General features: G+C 39.2%; 2 protein-coding genes across 3 annotated transcripts in view; both read right to left on the bottom strand.

Moving 5' to 3' along the window:
* Positions 1–21,181, bottom strand: part of tmx3b (thioredoxin related transmembrane protein 3b) — an 81,584-nt gene extending 60,403 nt beyond the window's left edge. Inside the window, exon 1 of one of the 2 annotated variants that reach the window (XM_073863973.1) lies at positions 21,090–21,181. Coding sequence is in view for 1 of the 2 variants with exons in the window: in XM_073863972.1 (XP_073720073.1) it covers positions 15,583–15,599 (17 nt within the window). In the remaining variant the exon portion in view is untranslated. Of the gene's footprint in view, positions 1–15,582; positions 15,645–21,089 lie in introns of those variants that run through there. The other variant, XM_073863972.1, reaches the window with a different exon arrangement.
* Positions 15,969–21,083, bottom strand: dselb (dermatan sulfate epimerase like b). Its single transcript, XM_055182958.2, has one exon. It carries the CDS (start codon positions 20,291–20,293, stop codon positions 16,664–16,666), a length of 3,630 nt encoding a protein of 1,209 aa, XP_055038933.2. The 5' UTR covers positions 20,294–21,083; the 3' UTR covers positions 15,969–16,663.
* Positions 21,182–25,957: the final 4,776 nt, after the last annotated feature.

Raw genomic sequence — 25,957 nt, 5'->3', positions numbered from 1 at the left:
TCATAGAGATCCCATTCAGAGCGATCTTTAAAACAGACACGGACATGCAGCCGCTTGCCATAGGGCAATACTTCCGGGTTTAAAAAGTTGCGGAATTTGCGGAAAGCCGGAAATACTTGTCATTGGCAGGGAAGCGTTTTCTCTTGATTGACGAGATATCTTGTCAATGGCGTCGAAAGAGTTAATTTGTATAGTGGGAGGTCCCGGAGCGCAGAAGAGGGGGTGGATCTGGTGACTCATTTTTTTGCCAAAAAACAATTGTAGTAAATGATAGGATCGTTAGATGTGCATATATTTTAACCACTTTCATTAAGTTTTGCTTTGTAGAAAGCCTTTCTTTAAAGTGAATTTTGTTTTGTATAAATTGTATCTTAAATGTAGTAAATGTTGCATCAACTAATTGCATGTATTTAATTAATAAAAAGCAAATATAGCAGAGAATATAATAACCGTGACATGGAGGTATTGCACGAGAATTGGATCAAATCTGATCATAAATGAATGAAACTCAGCATAGGCCTATATGCATACATTAGCCATTAAATATATTTGTTGCATTGGATGGATCAGTATCCTTTTTGCAACAGACAAGTTGCCGTTATTAAACCCACTCCTATTGTCAAGATGGCCGCCATGCCTGAGCCAGTTCACAAGATGGTCGCCTCACCTACCTCTCCGGTTCATACCAGGACCCAGTCACTGATGTCTGGATTGGCGGACACCCAGATGATATCTGTAAGGGCGTCTGGGATCCCTAGTCCAGTTGTTCCTGTCGTCTCCACGACATCAGAGGTATGTTCTTTGAACTATGTGCTTCGTGTATTGCCATGGCCTTGTGGTGTGCGTGGTCTGTTTTCTGATCTTCTATTTCATATGAGGATTCTCAAGCTCATGAATCTGAATCATCCGATACACCCACTATCACGACTAGAAAGTCCGGACCTGTGTCTCCTGCACTTTCTACTCCGACTAGATGGTCCGAACCTGAGCTTCATGCATATTCTGTCACACCAGAATTGTTTGAGTCATATGAATCGTCCAGTTCACCTGAGTCTGATTTACCAGAGTCCTCTGGTTCACCGTAATCCGAATCATCCCCTGAGCCATCCGAATCATCCCCTGAGCCATCTGAATCATCCCCTGAGCCATCCGAATCATCCCCTGAGCCATCCGAATCATCCCCTGAGCCATCCGAATCATCCCCTGAGCCATTTGTCGCACAATCTGCAGCTCCTGCATCCTTTGCACCCTCTGCATCTTCTGTATCTACAGCAGCAACTGCATCATTCCAAGCATCTGCATCAACTGAATCATGTGAGTTTGCACCGACTTCGTGTTGTATTGGATGCTTCTTGCTCTTCTGTTTCCCAGGAAATCCCTCCAGTTCATGAACCCGAGTCTTCTGAGCTCCCAGCCACGGCTGGAATGTTCGAACCAGAGTCACCTGCACTTTCAACTACGACTGGAAGATCTGAACCTAGGCCCTATGCACTTTCTGTCACAAGTGAATCACCAGATTTCAGCGAATCACCAAAGTCAAGTGAATCATCAGAATCCCAAAGGTCACGTGCGTCCTCTGTCCTTTCTGTTATGGCTGAAAAGTTGGAATTTCCATATCCTGAGCTATCTGTTTCGACCAAGCTAACCGAACCAAAGTTTTCTGAATTTGCTGTTCTTACCATAAGGCCTGATTGTGTGCTCCCTGAGTTTCATGTAAAAGCCAAAATGATTACTCCCAAGTTCTCTGATTCCTGTAGGTCTGCTTTTATGGTAACTCCAAAGCTCCAAAAACTCTCTGCCCATGCCAAAATAGCCATATACAACCCCCATAGACTCTCAATGGACCCTCAATCTCACAACATTCAAAGACATTCTACCCATGCTAAAGTGGCAATGCTTGATTCACAGAGTCTCTCTGCCCTGTCCAAGATGGCTAACTATGAACTCTCTGCCTGGTCCAAAATTGCCGTCTCCGAGCTCCCTGAATTCTCTGCCTGGCCCAAGCTGGTGATGTCCAAATTAACCAAGCTTTCTGCTTTGTCTGCCTTTCATTCTGTTTCTCTGGCTTTGCCAGCCTCTCTCTCTCCTGTCCCTGTTTACAGGCCCAGAGCACCTCCAGCACCAACATGGGAAACCACTCTGACCAGTTCTCTAATTCACCCTGCTGCTACGCCTGCAGCTCCACTCCGGTCTCCAGTTCTGCACTGGTCCCTGGATCTGCCTACGGAACCACCCTGGTCTCCAGCTCAGCTCTGGTCCCCGGCTACGCCTGCACCTTTTCCGCCGGCTCCTCCCTGGCCTCCTGTTCCGCCAGCTCCTCCCTGGTTTCCTGCTCCGCCGGCTCCTCCCTGTTCTCCTAACCCTCGGCCACTGCATGGACCTGGCCCACCGTCCCTCCTCTGGTTCCGTTTCGGCTCCACCACCCTCCTGGACTTCTTGAGGAGTGTCTGGAATCCACTCCTGGGGGGGGCTCTGTTATGAGAGCCAGATTGGCTCCCTCTGCTGGCCTTCAGAGGTTTCTTTCACCTGTCACTATTACTACATTACCCATCATCCCTTGCACTAGCCAGTTCATTACCACACCTGTTTCCTGTTTGATCATTATCACCTGAACTATTTAAACAATTCTCACACACACTCATGGTGCGAAGTCTTGTTAGCCTTGTCTACATTTCTGAGCGTTCATCCTGTTACTCTGTTCTGCCTTGTGTTTGACCTGTGCCTGTTTATTGTTTTGTGATTGTTCTCTGTCTGCCCTTACCTACGCCTGGACTTACCTACTGATTTTGGATTGCCTTTGATGTTGTTGTTTGCCTGGTGTATGACCCTTGCCTGTATTGTGGATTACCCTTCAATAAAACCAGCATTTGGATCTATTTACAGGAATAAAGACGAACAAGACCGATAAAAACATTGAACACTACACAAATAGTAATTCATTAAATTTAGGCGATTCATTTTCCATAGTGACACAGGAGGTGCCGGGATCCAATAAATAAGGTGTAACGTTCTTAAAACATTAACATTGAAAACATTACCATTTTGTATATCATGTAACGTTCTTAAAACGGTAGCATTGCAAACGTTATAATTGCTTTGTTATCAGAACTTTCTGCACACCCTAGCATTAAAAATGTTACCATTGTGTATGTAATGTAACGTTCTTAAAACGGTAGCATTGCAAACATTATAATTGCTTTGTTATCAGAACTTTCTGCACACCCTAGCATTAAAAACATTACCATTGTGTATGTAATGTAACGTTCTTAAAACTGTAACATTGAAAACATTACCATTGTGTATGTAATGTAACATTCTTAAAACGGTAGCATTGCAAACGTTATATTTGCTTTGTTATCAGAACATTCTGCACACCCTAGCATGGAAAACGTTACCACTGTGTATGTAATGTAACGTTCTTAAAACGGCAACATTGAAAACATTAGCATTTTGTATGTAAGATAATGTTTTCTAAAACGGTAGCATTGCAAACGTTATAATTGCTTTGTTATCAGAACTTTCTGCACACCCTAGCATTAAAAACTTTACCATTGTGTATGTATAACGTTCTTAAAACTGTAACATTGAAAACGTTACCATTGTGTATGTAATGTAACGTTCTTAAAACGGTAGCATTGCAAACGTTATAATTGCTTTGTTATCAGAACTTTCTGCACACCCTAGCATTAAAAACGTTACCATTGTGTATGTAATGTAACGTTCTTAAAACTGTAACATTGAAAACGTTACCATTGTGTATGTAATGTAACATTCTTAAAACGGTAGCATTGCAAACGTTATATTTGCTTTGTTATCAGAACATTCTGCACACCCTAGCATTAAAAACTTTACCATTGTGTATGTAATGTAACGTTCTTAAAAGTGTAACATTGAAAACGTTACCATTGTGTATGTAATGTAACATTCTTAAAACGGTAACATTGAAAACATTACCATTTTGTATGTCATGTAACGTTCTTAAAATGGTAGCATTGCAAACATTATAATTGCTTTGTTATCAGAACATTCTGCACACCCTAGCATGGAAAACGTTACCATTGTGTATGTAATGTAACGTTCTTAAAACGGTAGCATTGCAAACATTATAATTGCTTTGTTATCAGAACATTCTGCACACCCTAGCATGGAAAACGTTACCATTGTGTATGTAATGTAACGTTCTTAAAACGGCAACATTGAAAACATTACCATTTTGTATGTAAGATAATGTTCTTAAAACGGTAGCATTGCAAACGTTATAATTGCTTTGTTATCAGAACTTTCTGCACACCCTAGCATTAAAAACGTTACCATTGTGTATGTAATGTAACGTTCTTAAAACTGTAACATTGAAAACGTTACCATTGTGTATGTAATGTAACATTCTTAAAACGGTAGCATTGCAAACGTTATATTTGCTTTGTTATCAGAACATTCTGCACACCCTAGCATTAAAAACGTTACCATTGTGTATGTAATGTAACGTTCTTAAAAGTGAAACATTGAAAACGTTACCATTGTGTATGTAATGTAACATTCTTAAAACGGTAACATTGAAAACATTACCATTTTGTATGTCATGTAACGTTCTTAAAATGGTAGCATTGCAAACATTATAATTGCTTTGTTATCAAAACATTCTGCACACCCTAGCATGGAAAACGTTACCATTGTGTATGTAATGTAACGTTCTTAAAACGGTAGCATTGCAAACATTATAATTGCTTTGTTATCAGAACATTCTGCACACCCTAGCATGGAAAACGTTACCATTGTGTATGTAATGTAACGTTCTTAAAACGGCAACATTGAAAACATTACCATTTTGTATGTAAGATAATGTTCTTAAAACGGTAGCATTGCAAACGTTATAATTGCTTTGTTATCAGAACTTTCTGCACACCCTAGCATTAAAAACTTTACCATTGTGTATGTAATGTAACGTTCTTAAAAGTGTAACATTGAAAACGTTACCATTGTGTATGTAATGTAACATTCTTAAAACGGTAACATTGAAAACATTACCATTTTGTATGTCATGTAACGTTCTTAAAATGGTAGCATTGCAAACATTATAATTGCTTTGTTATCAGAACATTCTGCACACCCTAGCATTAAAAACTTTACCATTGTGTATGTAATGTAACGTTCTTAAAAGTGTAACATTGAAAACGTTACCATTGTGTATGTAATGTAACGTTCTTAAAACGGCAACATTGAAAACATTACCATTTTGTATGTAAGATAATGTTCTTAAAACGGTAGCATTGCAAACGTTATAATTGCTTTGTTATCAGAACTTTCTGCACACCCTAGCATGGAAAACGTTACTATTGTGTATGTAATGTAATGTTCTTCAAACGGTAGCATTGCAAACATTATATTTGCATAGTTAGCAGAATGTTCTTCAAACCCTAGCATTGAAAATGTTACTGTTGTGTATATAATGTTACGTTTTTATAACTGTAGCATTGAAAACATTACCATTGTGTATGTAATGTAACGTTCTTAAAACAGTAACATTAAAAACGTTATATATGCATTGTTAGCAGAACGTTCTACACACCCTAGCATTGAAAACGTTACCATTATGTATGTAATCTAACATTCTTACAGTAACATTAAAAACATTATAATTGCAAAGTTAGCAGAACGTTCTTTATACCCTAGTATTGAAAACGTTACTATTGTGTATGTAATGTACTGTTCTTAAAACTGTAGCATTGAAAACGTGACCATTGTGTATGTAATGTAACGTTCTTAAAAGGGTAGCATTGACAACGTTTTAATTGCATAGTTAGCAGAACGTTCTTCATACCCTAGCATTGAAAACGCTACTGTTGTGTATGTTATGTAACGTTCTTAAAACTGAAGCATTGAAAACTTTACCATTGTGTATGCAATGTAAGGTTCTTAAAATGGTAGCATTGAAAATGTTATAATTGTATTATTAGCATTACAACATTACCATTGCATAGTGGAATATTCTAAAAATGTTAGCATAAAAATGTATCTTCTGGGGATTTAAATTGGGGTGAGCCGATCCGATATGCAGTATCCCAGCTAACAATTTTACGTTATAAAAACGTTCCCGGAACGTCTTACGAAAGTTTGAAAAACGTTTATTTTTTAACGTTCTTATAACGTTAAAAGCGTCCAGTTTTTTAGACGTGGTATTAACGTTAATGTGTGGTTATAAGAACGTTATTCAAAACGTTTTTAGAAAGGTTCAGTCTGTTGTTATATTAACTCTTTCACCGCCAGCATTTTTTAAAAAAAGTTGCCAGCCAGCGACAGTTTTTTTCATGATTTTCACCAAAGTTTAATGCCTTCCAGAAAATGTTCTTCTTCAGATATATAAACATACAATATACCAAATAAAAGAACAGACCCTCTGCTTTCAAACAAAAAAAACGTTTCATCCTACCTTCAGTAGTTCTTTTGTAATTAGCTTTTGAATATGGGTAGGTTTCTGCAAAAACACCACATTTTGAGCAAAAAGCAGAGATAATTCCATTTTTGTGATGGACTTTTCATAGAGATCCCATTCAGAGCGATCTTTAAAACAGACACGGACATGCAGCAGCTTGCCAGAGGGCAATACTTCCGGTTTTTAAAAGTTGCGGAAAGACGGAAAATCTCGTCATTGGCGGGGAAGCGTTTTCTCTTAATTGACAAGATATCTCGTCAATGGCGGGGAAAGAGTTAATGGTCTAATAACGTTTTTAAAAACGTTATTGAAACGTTCCATTCACCATTATATTCATGTTCTCAGAACGTTTTTCTAACGTTCGTAACAGGTTATAAAAACATTCTTTAAACGTTCTTACACAATACAAACGTCCAGTTTTTTAGACGTAGTATTAACGTTATTGTTTGGTTACAAGAACGTTTTTAAAAACGTTTCTAGAATGGTTCGGTTTACTGTTATATTAATGTTCTAAGAACGTGTTTCAAAACGTTATTAAAACATTCCATTCACCATGATATTAATGTTTTAAGGACATTTTTAAAACCGTTCTTGAAACCTTCATTTTGTCATTATATTAACGTTTTAAGAACATTTTTCTAACGTTTGTAACTGGTTAGGTTTAGGTATCAACAAATACTCAAGGTTATGGCATCGACATCAGTATCAGACATGAAAAAGTTGTATCGGCCCAGCCCTAGATTTAAAGAAATTTAAGTAAATGTAAGGATGAGAAAAATAAAAATGCCTAGTCCTGGATTAATATCCTAATGCTTTTTTGCATAAATAAAAATCTAACATTTTAAGCTATAAAATGAATTGTTGGCTATAGCTACAAATATACATGTGCTACTTATGACTGGTTTTTGTGATTCAGTCACATTTTATTTTAATCTAATTGATTATTTCAATGTTCCAGTCTTGACTCAACTGTGGGGTGGGAAGTCTAATGAATAATCTTTTAGCTTTCCATTTTATAATTTCTATATTGGAATTTTAGAGACAAATATAATTGCAATAACATTTACATTGAGAATATTTAAGTGAAAGGAATGTGATTTTTTAAAATATATATAAAAAATATTGATTATATGAGTGATGTAACGGATTTGCCAGGTTTTTCCCTCACTCACTTCACCAGATCAAAATCACCCAATTACTAATCACGATCACCTGGCACACCTTATCTCTGCACCATTTAAGACTCTCACACACAAACACACTGTCCAGTGCTAGCTATGTTTGTATGCTGCATGGACTAATCTGACTCTATCTACCAGAGGCTTCCAGTCATTGTCATCATCTGTGTTGGATATTTGGATACTCTGGAATACACCTGTGACTGGGTGGTGTGTTTGTGCCTGCCCTTCACCTGGACTTTCATTTTTTACCATTACAATTTACCACAACTTTTAATAAACTGTTTGATTTTACTCTCTGCCTCTGTTGTCTTCTGTCCCTGACAAGTGACTTGAATGTTCCTCTAAAAATGTTTTCAATAATGTTCTTATAACCAAAAAAACCTTCAGCAAAGTTTTTATAATTTAATGCAAATGTTAGGAAAACGTTAATATAATGGGGATTAAACATTATAATGTTTTAAAGTTATTGGAACATTTTTATAACAAGACTGGAACATTCTAAAAAACTTTCTAATAACGTTATCATAACCAAACAAAGTTTATAAAAATGTCAAAACGTAGTTTTTAACGTTCTAAGAACGTTTAGAACACAATGTTTTTGTAACCTGTTACAAACGTTAGAAAAACGTTCTGAGAACATTAATATAATGGTAAATGGAATGTTTTAATAACGTTTTTAAAAATGTTCTTAGAACATTATTACAACAACAGAATGAACCTTTCTAAAAACGTTTTAAATAACGTTCTTATAACCAAACAGTAACGTTAATACTACGTCTTAAAAACTGGACGCTTTTAACGTTCTAAGAACGTTTAAAACATAATGTTTTTGTAACCTGTCACAAACGTTAGAAAAACGTTCCTAGAACATTAATATAATGGCAAATGGAACGTTTCAAGAACGGTTTTAAAAACGTCCTTAGAACAGTAATATCATGGTGATTGGAATGTTTTAATAACGTTTTAAAACACGTTCTTAGACATTAACATAACAACAAACCGAACCATTCTAGAAACGTTTTTAAAAACGTTCTTGTAACCAAACAATAACGTTAATACTACGTCTAAAAAACTGGACGTTTGTACTGTGTAAGAACGTTTAAACAATGTTTTTATAACCTGTTACGAACGTTAGAAAAACGTTCTGAGAACATGAATATAATGGTGAATGGAACGTTTCAATAACGTTTTTAAAAACGTTATTAGACCATTAATATAACAACAGACTGAACCTTTCTAAAAACGTTTTGAATAACGTTCTTATAACCACACATTAACGTTAATACCACGTCTAAAAAACTGGACGCTTTTAACGTTGTAAGAACGTTAAAAAATAAACGTTTTCCAAACTTTCGTAAGACGTTCCGGGAACGTTTTTATAACGTAAAATTGTTAGCTGGGGTCAGGCTGGAAGACCAGCTGACCCACCAGCTTTGCCAGGCTGGGAGGACCATCTTAAACCAGCTACCAACTTATGCTGGTCTTAGCTGGATTTTCAATAGGATACTCATGGGTTAACAAGGGCTGTGTCCGAAATAGCCCCATTTAGCCTTAAATGGTACATTATATAAAGGGAACATCAATTTTTAGTGTTGTCGGAAATCAAAGTGAACATTATTTTGTGCACTCATTCAACCCCACAATGCACCGCAATAATGAGTGTACAACCAATGTACACTCAAAGCTATCCGCTACTCGTCCGCTGAGGATCGCACCAAATGAATTCCTGCATCTTCTGACAACACTGCTGTGCTTCAGGCAAGCTCAAGTGTCTAATTCATCACAAGTTTTCATTCAGCATTTACTCATTTGAAGTTCAAAGTAGGGCTGCACGATAAATCACATGCGATATCATGCGCATCTCGTCAGTAGTAACTGGGCCATATCGCAAACATATCGCAGACGATAAGTCCGCGATAATTTATTCGAAATTGCCCCGATTGTCAGTGAACTACGACTCTGTGTAGTAAATGCCGCTCCATCTGAAAGCAGCTGATGGCGATTTAATACTAATCAAGGAGCCGGCATTACTGACGAGATGCACGTGACAATCACATGCGATTTATCATGCAGCCCTAGTTCAAAGTTGTTCTAAGACAAGAACAGGTATTGTTCAAAATTTTAAGATAACTTTTATGAAAGATTTTGATTAGGGCTGGGATAAACGATTATTATTTATTTATTTTTATGATTAATCTCAGTTAATCTGCCGATTCATTTTCCAGTCCGATTCGATTCTCGGTGATCTCCTCATTAATTGACTAATAGCAATTTATATATGTTGATTTACATATCTGAATGAAAAAACCATGAACTCCTTAACATTGCAATATATGTGTATTGCTCTTAAAATTCCAAAATAAAATAGAATATACAAGTGCAAAGTAGGGCTGGGTAAAAATATCGATTCATCAATGCATTGCAATTATTTGTTCCTCAATTCAATATCGATTCATCAAATCCTATGAATCGATTCAGCCTATAACACCTGCACCACTGAACGCGTATCTACTGACAAACATACACCTGATTTTACTGCTCTAGCGAAATCTAAAAGTATAATTTCTCTTATTAGAAGCTAGACTAATGTTTGCCAATTATTAAGATGGCTGTTGCAGTTTAAATAAGGGTAGTGAAATAATTAGCTTTGACAAAAACAGCATAAAACAATGTTATGTTACATATTGTAAACTTTTTTGTTATGTGTACTAAAGTGAGTAAATAAGTTAAATTCTCAATGAGTGTGATATGGCTCTTATTTACCCCTTTAAATGTAAATTAAAGCATCTTACAGTGCACTTATGTTGTTATGCAGTTTTAAAATACAACATATGAACATGTCTGGATGTAGAAAAAGCCTACTTGGACATCTTACAATGTACTAATTTTGTTGTATACAGTTTGAAAATACATGTTTGTAGAAAAAGCCTATTGTACAATGCACTGATTTTGTTTTTATGCAGTTTAAATATAGGAAAATGTAGTCATAATCACTGATATATCTTCAGCCCCTTATTTGAGATGCTTTTCATGAACTGGCCCCCATGACAAACTAACTGAATAGCCCTGCTCTAGTGAGAGCGTTCAGCGTTGTACAAGACACGCTTTACCAAAACAGCAAGATAGCAAAAAGCAGCTGCACTCCGTTCAAGCCTGCACCAAAAGCTAAAATAAAAATATAGGCTACTCAGGTACTTAATTGCTTGTGTATCTACTTATTATTGAATCGATATTGAAGCAAAAAAATAAATAAATATCGAATTGAATCGAAGCCTCAAGAATCGAATCGAATTGTGAAATTCCTAACAATACCCAGCCCTAGTGCAAAGTAATGCATTCTTAGTCAGAGGCGCCGCTTATGCACTGCTCACGCTTGCGGTGTGAGACCGGCGTGGAGCCACTTGAGTTGCTACTACTATCTGGGGCCGCCATTTTGGGACTGACGAATCATTGTCCTGGCCCTGTGGTTCCCAACTCCAGTCCTCAGGACCCCCCTCCCAAAATCTTTTAGATGTCTCTTTATATGAAACACCTGATTCCACTCATCAGGCTCCTTCCAGAATGTTTGAAACGGTTCCTTAATTAACACACTAACAAGCTGATGAAGTGAATCAGGCGCCTCATACATGGAGACACCCAAAATGTTCCGGAAGGGGGGCCCCGAGGACCGGAGCTGGGAACCACTGTCTAGCCCTATTTTTGATCCACTTTAAATATTAAAGAGCAACACAGACCCAAAATCAAAAATTTACTGTATTGCAGTGTGTCATGTAGCTGTCCATCAATGTAAACAATGTAGTTAAATGTTGAGTGGATTGAAAATGAATGAGGGGATTGGGGGCTATTTCAGACATAGCCAAGATAAAAAGACATGAGACAGGAACAGAAACTCAAAATACAAACAAAAAGTCCATAGAGCACAGAACTTTAAAATAAAAGTACAAGACCGGTATACACAGAACAGAATTGTGACGATAAGTTTGAAGCTGTTTAAAAGTTATTCTTTTTTAACTAATTGCTGGATTTAGCTATGTTTGCATAAATAATGAATTTTAAAAGAACTGTTTGTGGTCGGACTATGGGAAATTATAGCAATAAATCCTAAATAGTCGGCCAGTGCTTGAAGTGGGGGAAAATTCCGGTACTCTTTTTTGCTAGTTCAATGTGTGCATCAGAGGTAGAAGATTACTTAGCAGTTTGGAAATACATTTATCACTCTTAATGTTAAATTACTTCATTTGTAAATCTATTACACTGAAATATAATCATTATCAAAAGAGGACAAAAAACTAAATTCTGTTTTTAATTGTAAATTATTTAAAAAATCAATATTTCTACATATATTTCTAATATATAGATCAAAAAATATTTACCTCATGAAACAGGCTCGTGAAGGTATTAGGGTCAGCTGGTATGGCCACTCATATTCATTGTATTGTTAACTCTTTCCCCGACAGTGTTTTTTTTAAAGTTGCCAGCCAGCGCAAGCACTTTTCATGATTTTCACAAAAGTTTAATGCCTTCCAGTAAATTTTTTTTCTTAAAATATATAAACATACAATATATCAAATAAAAAAGAACAGATCCTCCGCTTTAAAAAAAAAAGTAATCCTACCTTCATTAGTTTTCTTTTTATCACCTCGTAAATATAGGTGGGTTTCAAATATTCAAAAACCTGAGATAATTCCATTTTTGTAAAGAACTTTTGATAGAGATCAGATTCAGAGTGATCTTCAAAATTTACACGGACATACAGCAGCTTGCCCTAGGGCGGTATTTTCGGGTTTTATAAGTTGTGGAAGAGCGCCACTTGGTGGATAATAGCGGTATTGTGGAAAGCTGGAAATAGTTGTCATTGGCAGGGAAGCGTTTTTTTTTCTTAATTGACGAATTAACTCGTCAATGGCTGGGAAAGAGTTACATCACTATCTGAGGTAATAGCAGTAACTACAGCTCCCTCCCTGTAGTGTGATGTAGAGGGCTGCATTGGGTTGGGACTCCCGCAGGACCCAACCCAAATCTCGCGGGAGTGGCCGGTCAGAATTTTTTTGCGGGAGACCCACGGGTGGGACTCTGCATGCAATAGAAATGGGGTCAACACACGAAGCCGAGAAAAAAATCAAGCCAAACACCACGTGGGACATCCCGTGGCAACTTTGGGGAGCACATGCCCAATGCTGTTATACACCATGCGCCTCGCATCTCGAAGAACCGGCGAGCACCACCGACAAATCAGGCCGCCAACAGCGAAACCGTTTGTTTAATTAATCATTTGGTGTGTGTGTGTGTATCATGAAGTATACATTTGAAAACTGAGGTTTTGTTTTAACAGTTAATGTTACAAAATGTTAATGAGTCAAATACTTGGTTTCAATGCAGTCGTTAGTACGAATTCAGTACTGTTTGATCTTACAGAAATTATAGTATAGCAAATATTATACTCCAACCCCAAACGCAAGCAAAGTTTAAAGAACGCTATCAAACAGACTCGAAACACCAAGTAAGAGCCCAGAGCGAATGAATAAACATAGGCTACATAACAGACTGCACGGTCGGCATATGAATATCTTCTTTATTTGTTTGGACATGTTTTTGTGAAGAAAGACAACCATATTTAGCCTACCTGCTCCTACCTTGCGGAAAATATTAAAAAGGAATTGCGTTTCCTACTTGTGGGTGTAAAAACTGTGACTTAATTCAAACGCAAATGCAAACTTACAATATATGCCAAATTTCAAATGTAAAATTTCAAATGAAAATCAAAGTCCATTTGCAATTGAATTTCCTATGTCTTTCGAGTTATGACCCTGCCATATTTCAATTTCAATTACAAATCATCATTTGCTATTTCACTTCCTCTAGCGTCGCGTACGGATCTTGCCAAAACTCAAATGAAATCGCAATCCTCTTTGCATTTGCGTTTCCAATGCCTGTACTTAAACTTGTCAATCACAGTGTTGGGGGTGGGGTTATATTATAGGGCGTGTTTGTATTTGGAAGCAACGTCACTCACAGTCAACCACGCTTCACTGCTTGCGCTTAGACGGCCACAAGAGGAGCACAAGAAAAGCTAAAATGCTAACGCAGATTTTTTTTTATACATTAAATTATGTATTACCTCAGTTATATTACCCTGCGGTGGCGCATTAAAAACAAACTAACATTCCAAGTTTTCACAAGCTCTGAGAAAATCCACCGGAGCGGGCGGGAGTGGAACACACAGGTTGCGGGCGCAGGCGGGACTGGTCATAAATTCAGCGGGTGCGTGCGGGCGCGCGTTTAAAAAAACAGCCCACGCAGGGCTCTAGTGTGATGTCATTACTATTAATTGCCCATTCACGGACACTTCGAATCAAAGAGGCACAGTAGCAGCAACATGTAAGAAGAAGAGCCCTGCACGGGACTGTTTTTTAAACCCGCACCCGCTAAATTTATGACCAGTCCCGCCCGCTCCCGCAATAATTGTGTCCACTCCCGCCCGCTTTCTCAGAGCTTCTGAAAACTGTACACAAATGCATGCTCATACAAAACATTTGTTCAGATTAACATCCAGAAAAACAGACTTTCAACACTATTGTGTTTAAAATTAGGGATGTGCACGTATGGTTGAATATTCGATCTGCAATAATAATTCTAATGGAAAAGATGCTATTGGAATGTTAGTTAGTTTGTTTTTAATGCGCCACCGCAGGGCAAATGCTACTACTCATTTAATGTTTTCACTTCATGTATTGTCTTTTACAGTCTGTAATGTAAATATACATCAAATATAAATTACATATACATGAAAATTTATTTTTTTGTATGTCTGATTGTTTTGGCAATTCAGATTGCAGACTAATTTTTTAGAGTTTTAACACCGGGTTGTCTCTTTTTGTCCACCGGCTCAGGTTTAATTTAGACGTGCTTCTCTGCCGCATCAGCACGCATCATGAGATATTTGTTAGGTTCTTGTTATGGCTTATTTTATTTTGTTATTACAGCTAAACGAGAGGAAATGGAAAACGAAACGGAGAACATTTATTATATGCGGTGCTCTATATGGAAAATGAAGCGGATAACTGCAAATGCCTGTTTAAGCAGAGTTTTCTCCGCTGGCATTAGTGAGAGGAACAGGCTATCACCGGAGCAAGTAGGCTAAACATGGCTGTCTCTCTTCACAAAAACATGTCCAAACAAACAAAGAAGACATTCACACGCCGACCATGCAGTCTGTTATGTAGCCTATGTTTTTTCGTTTGCTCTGGGCTCTTACTTGGTGTTTCGAGTCTGTTTGATAGTGTACTTTGTCATGTCCTCAAACTTTAAACTTTGCTTGCGTTTGGGGTTGGAGTATAATATTTGCTATACTATAATTTCTGTAAGATCAAACAGTACTGAATTCGTACTAACGACCGCATTGAAACCAAGTATTTGACTCAGCCTTCGCTCCGCGTGGGGTTTTACGCAGTTAAAATGACATCATTTTTTAAGCAGTGTTTTGTAACATTAACCGTTAAAACAAAACCTCAGTTTTCAAATGTATACTGCATGATATACACGCACCAAATGATTAATTAAACAAACAAACAAACAGTTTAACTGTTAACAACCTGATTTGTCAGTAGTGCTCACCAGTTCTTCCAGACGCGAGGCACATAGTGTATTGGGCATGTGCTGCCCAAAGTTGCCGCGGGATGTCCCACATAATGTTTAGCTTAATTTTCTTCTCAACTTCATGTGTTGACCCCATTTCTACTACATGCAAAATCCCACCGGGACCCGCGGATCTCCTGCAAAAAAAATTCTGATTCCCTGGTCCCGCAGGAGTCCCAACCCAATGCAGCCCTCTAGTAAGAAGTGCCTTAACGTAAGAATAACTGCAGGTACGGTAATGATTAAAATAAAGAGGTGCCGGTACTGTGTATTAGTGAGTACCAGCACACTTCAAGCACTGGCGTTGACACAGCAGCCTGTTGAAAATACTTCAACCTTTCAAAATGCAGCATCAGAAAGTGGTTTGGGAAGATGGAGGAAAGAGGTTCAGTTGCGTTTTCTATGCAGTGCCTTTACCTAGAGCAGGAGCAAAACAATACATTACTTACATAAATATTTAAAAATGGGCAGTGACTTAAGTGCACAGTGAAGTTCGTCAGATAAATGTAATCCAAAGAGTAAAGAGCAAGCCAAAAAGATTTTTCATATTGCAAATTTTTTTAAGAGCAGTATGCTGTCAATTATCTGTTTAAACATTATTTCTTTCTTTACTTTAGTACAACAACAGCAATAAATTATTGTCTGATTGTGTTAGGAAGGAATAAAGAACTAATTGAAGTTGGTTTTTCGTGCAACATTAAAATTCTTTGAACTCACATATGCCTGTGGGTGTTAGGCATCAATGTTTAATGTTTTTCTCTATCAAACAAGATCAAACACAGTGTCTGTAGCATAAATAAGCACAACAGTGAGAAAAGTCCCCAATAAATACTAGTAGCTAGTTAGACTAGTAAACGTAAAAAAAACAGGTGAAAAATATAAATCACAAAGATAATTTTGATATAAAGGACCCTGATATATGTCAATCTCTTATAAATAGATATAGTCTTAGATAAACAGCAATGCTTTGAGTTTTAAAGGATTACTCCACGTTCATAAAAAGATTCTCGATAATTGACTTACCCCCATGTAATCCAAGATGTTTATCTCTTTCTTTCTTTAGTCAAGGGGTGAGTAAATTATCAGGAATCTTTTTATGAATGTGGAGTAATCATTTATGGCATCGAAAAATTATATTTTGACCTTGCAAAATGCATTTTGCAGGCCATAAATGAGATATCAAATTGTATAGTGGTCATTAAAAAAAGAATGCTAACATTGAAAAGAATGACTGAAGAAATAAAAAACACACAAAAACTAAGCAAAACCTGCAATAAATAAAGCAGGGCATTCCTGAAGGTATTTTAATATAAAATGTAATGTTAGCTTGGGCTAGCTTCAGATAGAAATCAGTGCAAAATATAACCTCAAACGCCCATATACAAGAGATTGACAACAACAGCTGGCATGCAGCTAATCAATCACTGAACCTTTGATACCCAAGTTCCTTCATCAGGAGTCCACATGTGTCCTCAATGAGTCTAATGTCTCTTCTTGGCAATTTTTGCCTCCATATGTTAATGTTGTCTGGTGATATGTCCCCCTCATACATTAAGTTGTACAAGTTTGTGGATGTGGTGAACATGAGCTGGTTCAGAGCGGAGGGTGATACAGGGATCCCTAGGAAAGAGTGTATTTTCTCAGCTGTGTCTTGTGGATAATTTACAATATCCTCAAACCTGACTTGAAGATAAATGTCCTCAGATAAGGTAGCTGTAACTCTAAGAACTGCAGCAGTGTGAGCACGCCACAGGTGGGCCAGCAACAACACAGGATTGGTCTCTGAATGAGATATGAGCCGCCACAGCATCCTAAATTCAGCCGCGAATGTCGTACATTTGTCTCTAAGCATATGTTGTTTAAAAATAAGAGCTAGGTGCTGTGGGATGTTCTTAAGGGAATATAAGCTAGGTTTGCTGTTATACAGCATCATATAGATCCACGCTCGAGGGTCCCTGATGACATATATGGCTCTGAAAGAAGAGCCAATAACTTCTTGCAAAAAAGGCAGTTTAAGAGCCCAACTGCCACTGCACAGATTCAGAACAACACAGGCATTAGGGTGTTCTGCTGTGTGTTTTCTCAACTCTCTGACATACTCGACATCTCTGTTCAAAGCAGCTCGCACCCGTCCCTTCATTTCAGCCACTGACTCCCTTCTTCTTAACCTTTTCCTCTTGTGAGAAAGACTAACTCTTTGTGCCAATTTGATGTTGCTGTTTTCATAGAGTGGGATATTTTGCAAGAATAAGTGTGTGTTGTGGACCAGTGAATGTAGCCAGTCCTGAATCATTTTAAAACGCCCGTGCTGTGCTTCTGACTGGGTCCATTCACAAGCATCTACTAAAGAGTCAAATTCAAACTCTGTTTCTGGTATATCCAAGTGCTCTGTAGGGATGCGCAAGTAGACAAAGTCCGAGGAGTTGTAAAAAAGCTGTTTAAGTATGTCTGATCCAGAGCCAGGTAGTGTTGTTATCACTACAGTGGGTAGAGGGAGTTGATGCTGGTCATAGATGTTAATTTGCTTGCTAAGTTTAGGGTCAGTGGTGACTCCTCGCCACTTTACCCTACACAGGAGCTGATCGCAGGTGTTGGAGACAAACAGAAGCTCGGTGGTCCACAGCAGTAACACCGAGAGCAGAACGTAGCGTATCAGTCTGCTAAAGCAAATGTAAATTTTGCGTTGCAGGGTCAGAAAAACAATCGCCACACACAGTACTATGCCAGCTATAACATTTAGCATAAATCCTACATCAAACAGATGACTGTGCATTGTTTTCTGTTTTTGGACCAAATGCACATTTAAGCCAAAACGGACTGTCTGATGTCTGTCTTCGACCTTAGCATACCCCCCAAAGCCCAGATACCTTAAACGTGCCCCTATGTCTTTGTGATTGGTTACTACAGAAATTATTTTCTCAGTGTTGTTAATCACAATCGAAAGTTTGAGACCATTCTTACTGTTGTCAACGAACCTGCAGCTGGAAACTTTAATGTAAGGCCCATGCATAACATAAGCCATTCTAACAAATGTATCAGTAAAAGGAAAGGTGACGTTGATAAACTGTGTCCATCTCTTTTTAAACTCTGCTGCCTGCTCTACCTCCTGTATCTGTGTACTGGGGCTGTATCCTTGATTATCAAACCAAAACATTTTGTAATGAGCATCCCAGACATCCATTAATGCCCCATTATATTTGTCCTTAAATCTATAGGGGACATATTTAAAGTCAATGTCGAGGTTGTGAAAAAACGCACTGACTGCATTCAGTGGCGAGTCCTCACTTTTCTCAACATGGTCGACTACCAGAAGAGTCTGTGAGTTTAGGAGAACCAGAGCTCGGTAAACACTTCTTAATTTCATGGCTGACGAATAGGCTGCTCCTGCCTCCCCACTCATGAACATTGTGTCTCTGTGAGCAGAGGCTGCAATCAACTCTCCTGCACAGTCTCCAACCCCTTTGTCGGTCCAGCGCAACCACTTGGCACACTCCCCAAGTTGGCCTTCCCAAGGGGCATTACACTGACTTGTTGGAGAAGGACTGAAGACCAAGACGTTGTTTAAGTAGCTATATTTGGGGCCATATAATGCCTCAGAAACGAATACTTGTCCATTGGGGGCGAATGTAAATGAGTTTTGGTCTGGATGCTCATGACCAGGGTTAAAGCTGTTCCAGCCATCCACCCATGAGTAAGGCTTAGTATGGACGATGTCAAACACAGCCCGACCACCCAGCTTTCCAGATTTAAATGAGACAAATGTATTTCCTTGGCCCATAGGCAAACCAGCACCATAGGTCACCACACCCCAGTCTGAGAATATGTGCATCTTAGCCTGATTGTACCCATAAGGTGGTTGTGGTGTAAGGTCAGCAGTATACCAGATAAACTCTGTGTGAAGGGTTGTCCAACGTTGGGCAAAGGATTGTCCCAAGGGACCATCTTTGGGCCTGTGCTTCCTTATCTGCTGTGCAAGCCAGTTTCCTGACCCATTTTTAATCACAAAAGTGTCTAAAAAAACTAACTGGCTCTCTGGTCCATAGAACCAGTTGTAATTTGAGTCCCCTATGCCAACCGTTCTCTGAAACCCTGGCAGCAAAGTGGCATAATAAAACCAAAAATGAGTACGAAGCCAGTTGTTCTTTGTGTTGTCGATATTGAAGTGCCGCTGTGCTAGAAAAACATACTGTGTGATCGATTTTGCTGTGTAACTTCCATATGCCACTCCCTCATCCAAAGAGCCATCAACAATATGGTTTAACAGAAACATTGTCTTTTCCATGTAATTTACACACAACTGTTTCCAAACCATCGAGTCAATGTCATCATGTGCACCCAGAACTATTGCACCAGTTAAAATAGCTACAATATTAGTTGTTTGATGATTCTGTAAAAACTGTTTCCCCCAGCCTCTGTACTTTAACATATTATAGAGCTTTTCCGTTTCAAAACGTATCCGTTTCAAGTACAGGTCCTGGCGCTGATGATCCAGTGATGAGTAGATGAAGTCAAAAGCAGTAGCAAATCCTGTGAGAGAATGAGCCATTGGCACTTCATCATTAGGTGCACTGGTTACTTTCCAGTCAGGATATTCTGACATTCTGTCCATAAACTTAATGAGAAATTGTATGGCAGCTGTGTCCTCAGGATACAGTAAACAGTAGAGAGCCAGAGGTGGGAGGTTGTTGCCATAAATCTCATTCCACTTGCTGGTGAACTCATTGTGCTTTGCGGGAGGCATGTAAAGAGGACCTGTGGAGAGCATAGTCAACACTGCTCCCCGGATGACTTTAAAAATCTGGTTATGAGTTGTGGTTGACCTTTGTCTTAACAGCGGTACATCGTCCTGGCTAAAGTACAAGTTAGGGTGAAGAGTAGTGGTGTGAAGTTTTCCTAACTTTTCAATGAGCTGGAACGACGGCCCAAAGTCATTAAAAATATCCTTCTCTGAAGCATTTAAACCTCCAAGAAAAGCAGTTCCCACTGCTAAAAGTGATGCTAAAAATGTTGTGCATACCAGGGACCTCCAAGCCACTGTCCACATCATTTTTTTCTTATTTAAATTATTTTTATTTCAGTTGTTAGAAACTCTTTTCCCCTTAAAAATACTGTTGGCCTCTTTTGATTAAAAAAATCTCATTCTGAGGAGAATATTTTTGTTAAAATATAAATAAGTGGTGACCATTTTGCTTAATAATAAGTATTTAAAAAAATAACAATTTTGTTTGGTTTCCAAATGGTATGTTTTTTATATATTGTCAACTTATTCTCAGTCTGTTGAGAGGCCTTATTTAGATGAAACAGCTATTGTATACGGTTACATGTCCTTCAATCAAACCCTTACCTTACTATTACACGTAAATATACTCCCACAGAAAATGATATGTCATATTAGGTTTGGGTCAGTAATCCGTTCAGGTGTAATACATTTCCGCTTTAAATAATATGCCATCCATTAAATTGGGCTTTAAGGCGGTGTGCTTTCGATTATGAGCGTGTGATGGCCATCAAAAACACACACACGCACACACACAAAAAAACGCAAGCTCACGGGTCCGATCATCAACACCGATGTGATTACGCATCAGTATCAAACACTGACACGTACTGATCTGTATTCCCAAAAGGCAAAATCGCAATCCTCATCCACTGTATCCATCACGCATTTAACAATCATTTACAGTGTATTGCAGACAGATGTCGATTGGTATAAAGTTCCAGTAGAAATGATGTAGACATAACAAACGACATCCTGAAAAGCGGAGATTGTGTAATAATCCTCAAATATGACACTTATGGGGCGCGATTGTTCGCATTCATATGCTGCTGCGTAATCATCGTACCTTCATACGGCATCTGACGTTCATCGTGGTTAGCTGTTTGTCTGTTTTCTGCAGCTCTGTCAATGACACTGATGTTACCATAGCGACCAGGGACTGTAGAGGGCGCGCGCTGTCGCGCTTTCTCTTTCTCTCTCCACACACAAGACACACTCACAAACGTCACAGAAAACGTCCATATTCTGTTTTTGCTTTTAGCGCTGATGGAAGTGAATGCTGGAGACCGATGCAGTCAAACATACTGGAAAATTAAGATGTGGTTACAAATGTAGACAAAAAATAAATCAATGTTTAAAATAAATCAAGATAAAACGTTCTCATAGCTGTCATAATAATGGTTTACATAAGAGAGCCGGAGTATAATGCATTTGTGTGAAATCCTTTAGTGGTTGTAAATTAAAGTGCTTGTATTGTACAAGTGTTAATATACTGTTGGCATGTTAAACATGGGGTCTTGTATAATTCATTATACATATGAGGTTACCTTCAGATGATTATTACCACATATACTGACATTAACTCTGATAGAGGGCTGTCCACAGAATGCTTATGTATACTTCAACACGCATTGCAGTATCATTTTGAGAAAAAGTGCCATTAACCAGTAAGCATGTATTCTGATTCTGAAGAATTATAGTTAAAGGCAGCGTCAGTTTATTAAAGGGACAGTCCACCCAAAAATAAAAATTCTATCTCATGTTGTTACAAACCTGTATACATTTCTTTGTTTTGATGAACACAATGGAAGATATTTTGATGAGCCCCATTCACTTCCATAGTAGGAAGAAATAATACTATGGAAGTGAATGGGGCTAATGGATTGCTTGATTACAAACATTTCTCAAAATATCTCCTTTCGTGTTCATCAGAACAAAGAAATGTATACAGGTTTGTATACATTTTTTAAGATGTAAAATAAATAATTGTTGTCTCCAGAGTATGTCAAGTTTTAGCTCAAAATATCACATAGATCATTTATTATGCCATGTTAAAATTGCCACTTTGTAGGTGTGAGCAAAAATGTGCCGTTTTGGGTGTGTCCTGTTAAATGCAAATTTGTTGATCTCTGTACTAAATGGTAGTGCATGGTTGGATAGTGCAGATTAAGGGGCGATAGCAGGGGCGTAGCCAGTAATGGGCCAGGGCGGCACTGGCCCGCCCACATATCTCTCTGGCCCGCCCAGGCAAGTTTAATCAAAATACATTTTTTGTTTATTTTTATTATTCAAATGTATTTAAGAAAATATATTAATATAAACCTGATTTATTGTTGACCGGTGTGTGTATAATTTGCTTTCTAAATAAAGTTAAAGGACAAGTTCGGTATTTTACACTTAAAGCCCTGTTTTCAGATTGTTTATGATGAAATAGAACGGTTTTGACTGAAATTTCGACATATGCGGCTGCCCAGAGAATTTTTGGGTGTTTGTGTTTCAGCTCCTACCTTTATAATGGGTTTAATGGTGCACTGGAACAATCCTTCCTAAAATGCATGAAACTTTCGTTTACAAAGACGTGAAACTCAGCGAGTGGTCAGGGGTGTTCACTGATATGCTCACACAAAAATCGCTGCAAAATACGCATTCCAACAGGTTTTATCCTAGTTTTTGCCAACTCCATTGACTTGTATTAGTTGTGCTGTGAGGTACGGTATTACTCCGCGCCGGGAACTTTGTTTCTATTCTTGCAATTGGCAATGGCGGATACCGCGCCACCAACTGGGCTGGAGTGTCTATTATTCAAGCTCTAAGCGGAAGAATATACGGGTGTGAGGCGTTTGGGAAAATAGGTCCACAAGTTAACAACGAATGCTAAAACAGCTGTTGGAAAGCATCTTTTAAGGTGATTTTTGTGTGAGCATATCATTGAACACCCCTGACCACTCGATAAGTTTCACGTCTTTGTAAACGAAAGTTTAATGCATTTTAGAAAGGATTGTTCCAGTGCACCATTAAACGCATTGTAAAGGTAGGAGCTGAAACACAAACACCCAAAAATTCTCGGGGCAGCCGCAAATGGCGAAATTTCAGTCAAAACCGTTCTATTTCATCATAAACAATCTGAAAACAGGGCTTTAAGTGTAAAATACCGAACTTGTCCTTTAAAGCAAGTTGTAGGAAGCCTTCAGTACGTAATTGGTTGCTAGGGGTTGTGACAGGTAGACTCTGTGGGGAGCGACGGGCTCTGGCAGCCAGCCAGCTAACTTTGCTAACTGCTTTTATAGCTAATATTAAAATTGCCACAATAATGGCTAAAGTTTCTTTAATGTGTTATTTAAAAAAACAAGAGTTGAGGAAGACGATACGCCACTGCCTCCATCTGCGGAGTCCTACCAGCCCAGTTCTTCAAACTCATCAACCCCCAAGGTGGCTAGTCAGGCGCTGGTGGCGCCGGTTGCCTCTTGGTCCCTGGCGGCAGTTCCAGTGTGCTCTCCCGGTCAGCCTGACACAGGTTGACCCGCCAAACTAACGGCAATTGATGAACCATGTACGTCGTACGACCCAATTTGAATCCACGAGTACTACTCGCCTCAAAAACCTGTGCCTTTTGTTTTTTGAAAAATAAAGGTAAGCCTGTTGTTTAACTCATTTCCTTAATTTTTGCTCGGGAAGTGATTTAACTAAGTGGTGTGTTGTGTATAGATGTATGCCTTATAGGTTAAGTTACATTGTTTAATTTAAACGAGTTGCTATTTTTTGGCTCAAAAGCTTAATTTCCACCAGGCTGATTGCACTGTATATGGTTGATTTAATATAAATTAGGCAGTGTGTTGTTATTTATTTCAAACCGTGCTCTGCTGAGAGTTTTCATTATTTCAATTTCCTGTTACTTTTAGCCAACTTTATTTCAGGTGAACTGTTTTTGCACTACTGACTAGCCTAAATAAGACTGCCTGGCCTGGTTTGTCCAGCCTTTATTGAGCTATGTGTTGGTTGAACATGTTTAGACAGTGTTTTATTATTGCCTTCGCCGGAAATTGCAAAGGAAAGATGTCACTGTTTTTGCAGATTGTCTATTCTTTTTTCTACTCTAAGGTTTAATTATTATTTAAGTCATTTTATTCTAGGATAAACTATTGTCCCACTAATTTTTGACCCTTCTCATCGCTTTCTTTAAAGTCAACCCCGTTACAGAATAATCAGCCATATCCCGGATCCAGCGAAGGTTAGTAACTTCCCACCAGCACCATGAAACCTGTTTTTGCACTGCTTGCACTCCGTCAGAACCATCGGCCCATTGAGGATTTTGTGAGTGACTTTCTGGAATTATCTAATCAGGTTCATTTTGATGAGGACACTTTAAAACCAGTTTTCTACAACGCTTTGGATGAATGTTGCGTTTGTGTATGCCACATGATATGTCTGCCTGGTCCCTGGAACGTTATATTGACTTTGCGTTGTTGTTGTGTGGTTCTCCGTTCACTGTGGGTGTGGTGGATGATGAACCAGGGAATATTCACCACACACCTAGCCATGTTTTGCCCTTTCTGCCCAAACCTGTTAATGTCCTGCCTGTTTCTGCACCCACACCTGTTTTCGAGAGAGCTACCATCATCCCTGCACCTGAACTTCAGAGAGCCATCGTCACCACCAAACCTGCACCAATGAGGGCGGTAGTTCACCCGGCACCTGCCATTAATATTGCCATCATGCCTGAATCATCCACCACAGAGGTATGTCTCATTGACTGTATCATCCCTGAATTTGCCATAGCCCTGTGGTGCGTTTGGTCTGCCTTCTGCTCTGCTGTTCCCTATGTTCCTCAAGACCCTGAACCCGAACCCCTGGACTCATCTGATCCATCTGTCCTGCCTGATTCATCCGACTCATCCGATTCATCTGATTCATCCGACTGCTCTGATTCACTCGACTCCTATGACTCATCTGATCCGCCCGACTCATCTGATCCGCCCGACTCATCTGATCCGCCCGACTCATCTGATCCGCCCGACTCTTCTGATCTGCCCGACTCTTCTGATCTGCCCGACTCTTCTGATCTGCCCGACTCTTCTGATCTGCCCGACTCATCGGATAGGTCTGTCCTGCCTGATTCACCGGTCCCGTCCAATTCATTCGATTCACCTGGCTCTAAGAACTCATCTGGTTCACCATCTAGGACATCGCCACCTTGGACTGGGGAAGCTTTCCCAAGTTTTTTTTGGGGGGGGTAGTACCCGGACACAGGAAGGAGGCAGAGGACACCAAGGCGGAGGCCGAAGTGTGCTCGGACCCTTCCTTTCCTTGTGTTCAAGGTCTATTCCTGCCCTATGATATAGCCCCATGTCAGCCCCATGACCCAGGTCCCAGCCTGCCCCATGACCCAGGTCCCAGTCAGCCCCATGACCCAGGTCCCAGCCTGCCCCATGACCCAGGTCCCAGCCTGCCCCATGACCCAGGTCCCAGCCTGCCCCATGACCCAGGTCCCAGCCTGCCCCATGACCCAGGCCCACATCTGCCCCATGACCCAGGCCCGCATCTGCCCCATGACCCAGGCCCGCATCTGCCTCATGACCCAGGCCCACATCTGCCCCATGTTCCTGGACCATCCTGGCCATATGGACCATCCTGACCATCCGCCCGCCCACCCTCTATTGGACTTTATTATGTGTATGTTGGGCTCCGGGAGTCGCCCTTTAGAGGGGGGGTTCTGTAATGGTTTTGTTCTGTGTTTACTTGTGTTCTGTGTATTTTTGTATTTTGGACTTTTATTTTGATATCCTGCTCTGTTCAGACTTTTATTTTGATATTCATCATGCCATGTTTCAGTTCACACTTCCTGTCTGTTTTGTATATAAGTCACTTCCTGTTCACCTGTTACCGGCTGATTATTACATCGCCAATACCTAGTCTGTTTATCTGCCTGTATTCTGT

This window comes from Misgurnus anguillicaudatus, chromosome 25 (genome assembly GCF_027580225.2).
Source record: "Misgurnus anguillicaudatus chromosome 25, ASM2758022v2, whole genome shotgun sequence".
Classification (NCBI taxonomy): domain Eukaryota; kingdom Metazoa; phylum Chordata; class Actinopteri; order Cypriniformes; family Cobitidae; genus Misgurnus; species Misgurnus anguillicaudatus.
This window is presented reverse-complemented; position numbering and strand designations above follow the sequence as displayed.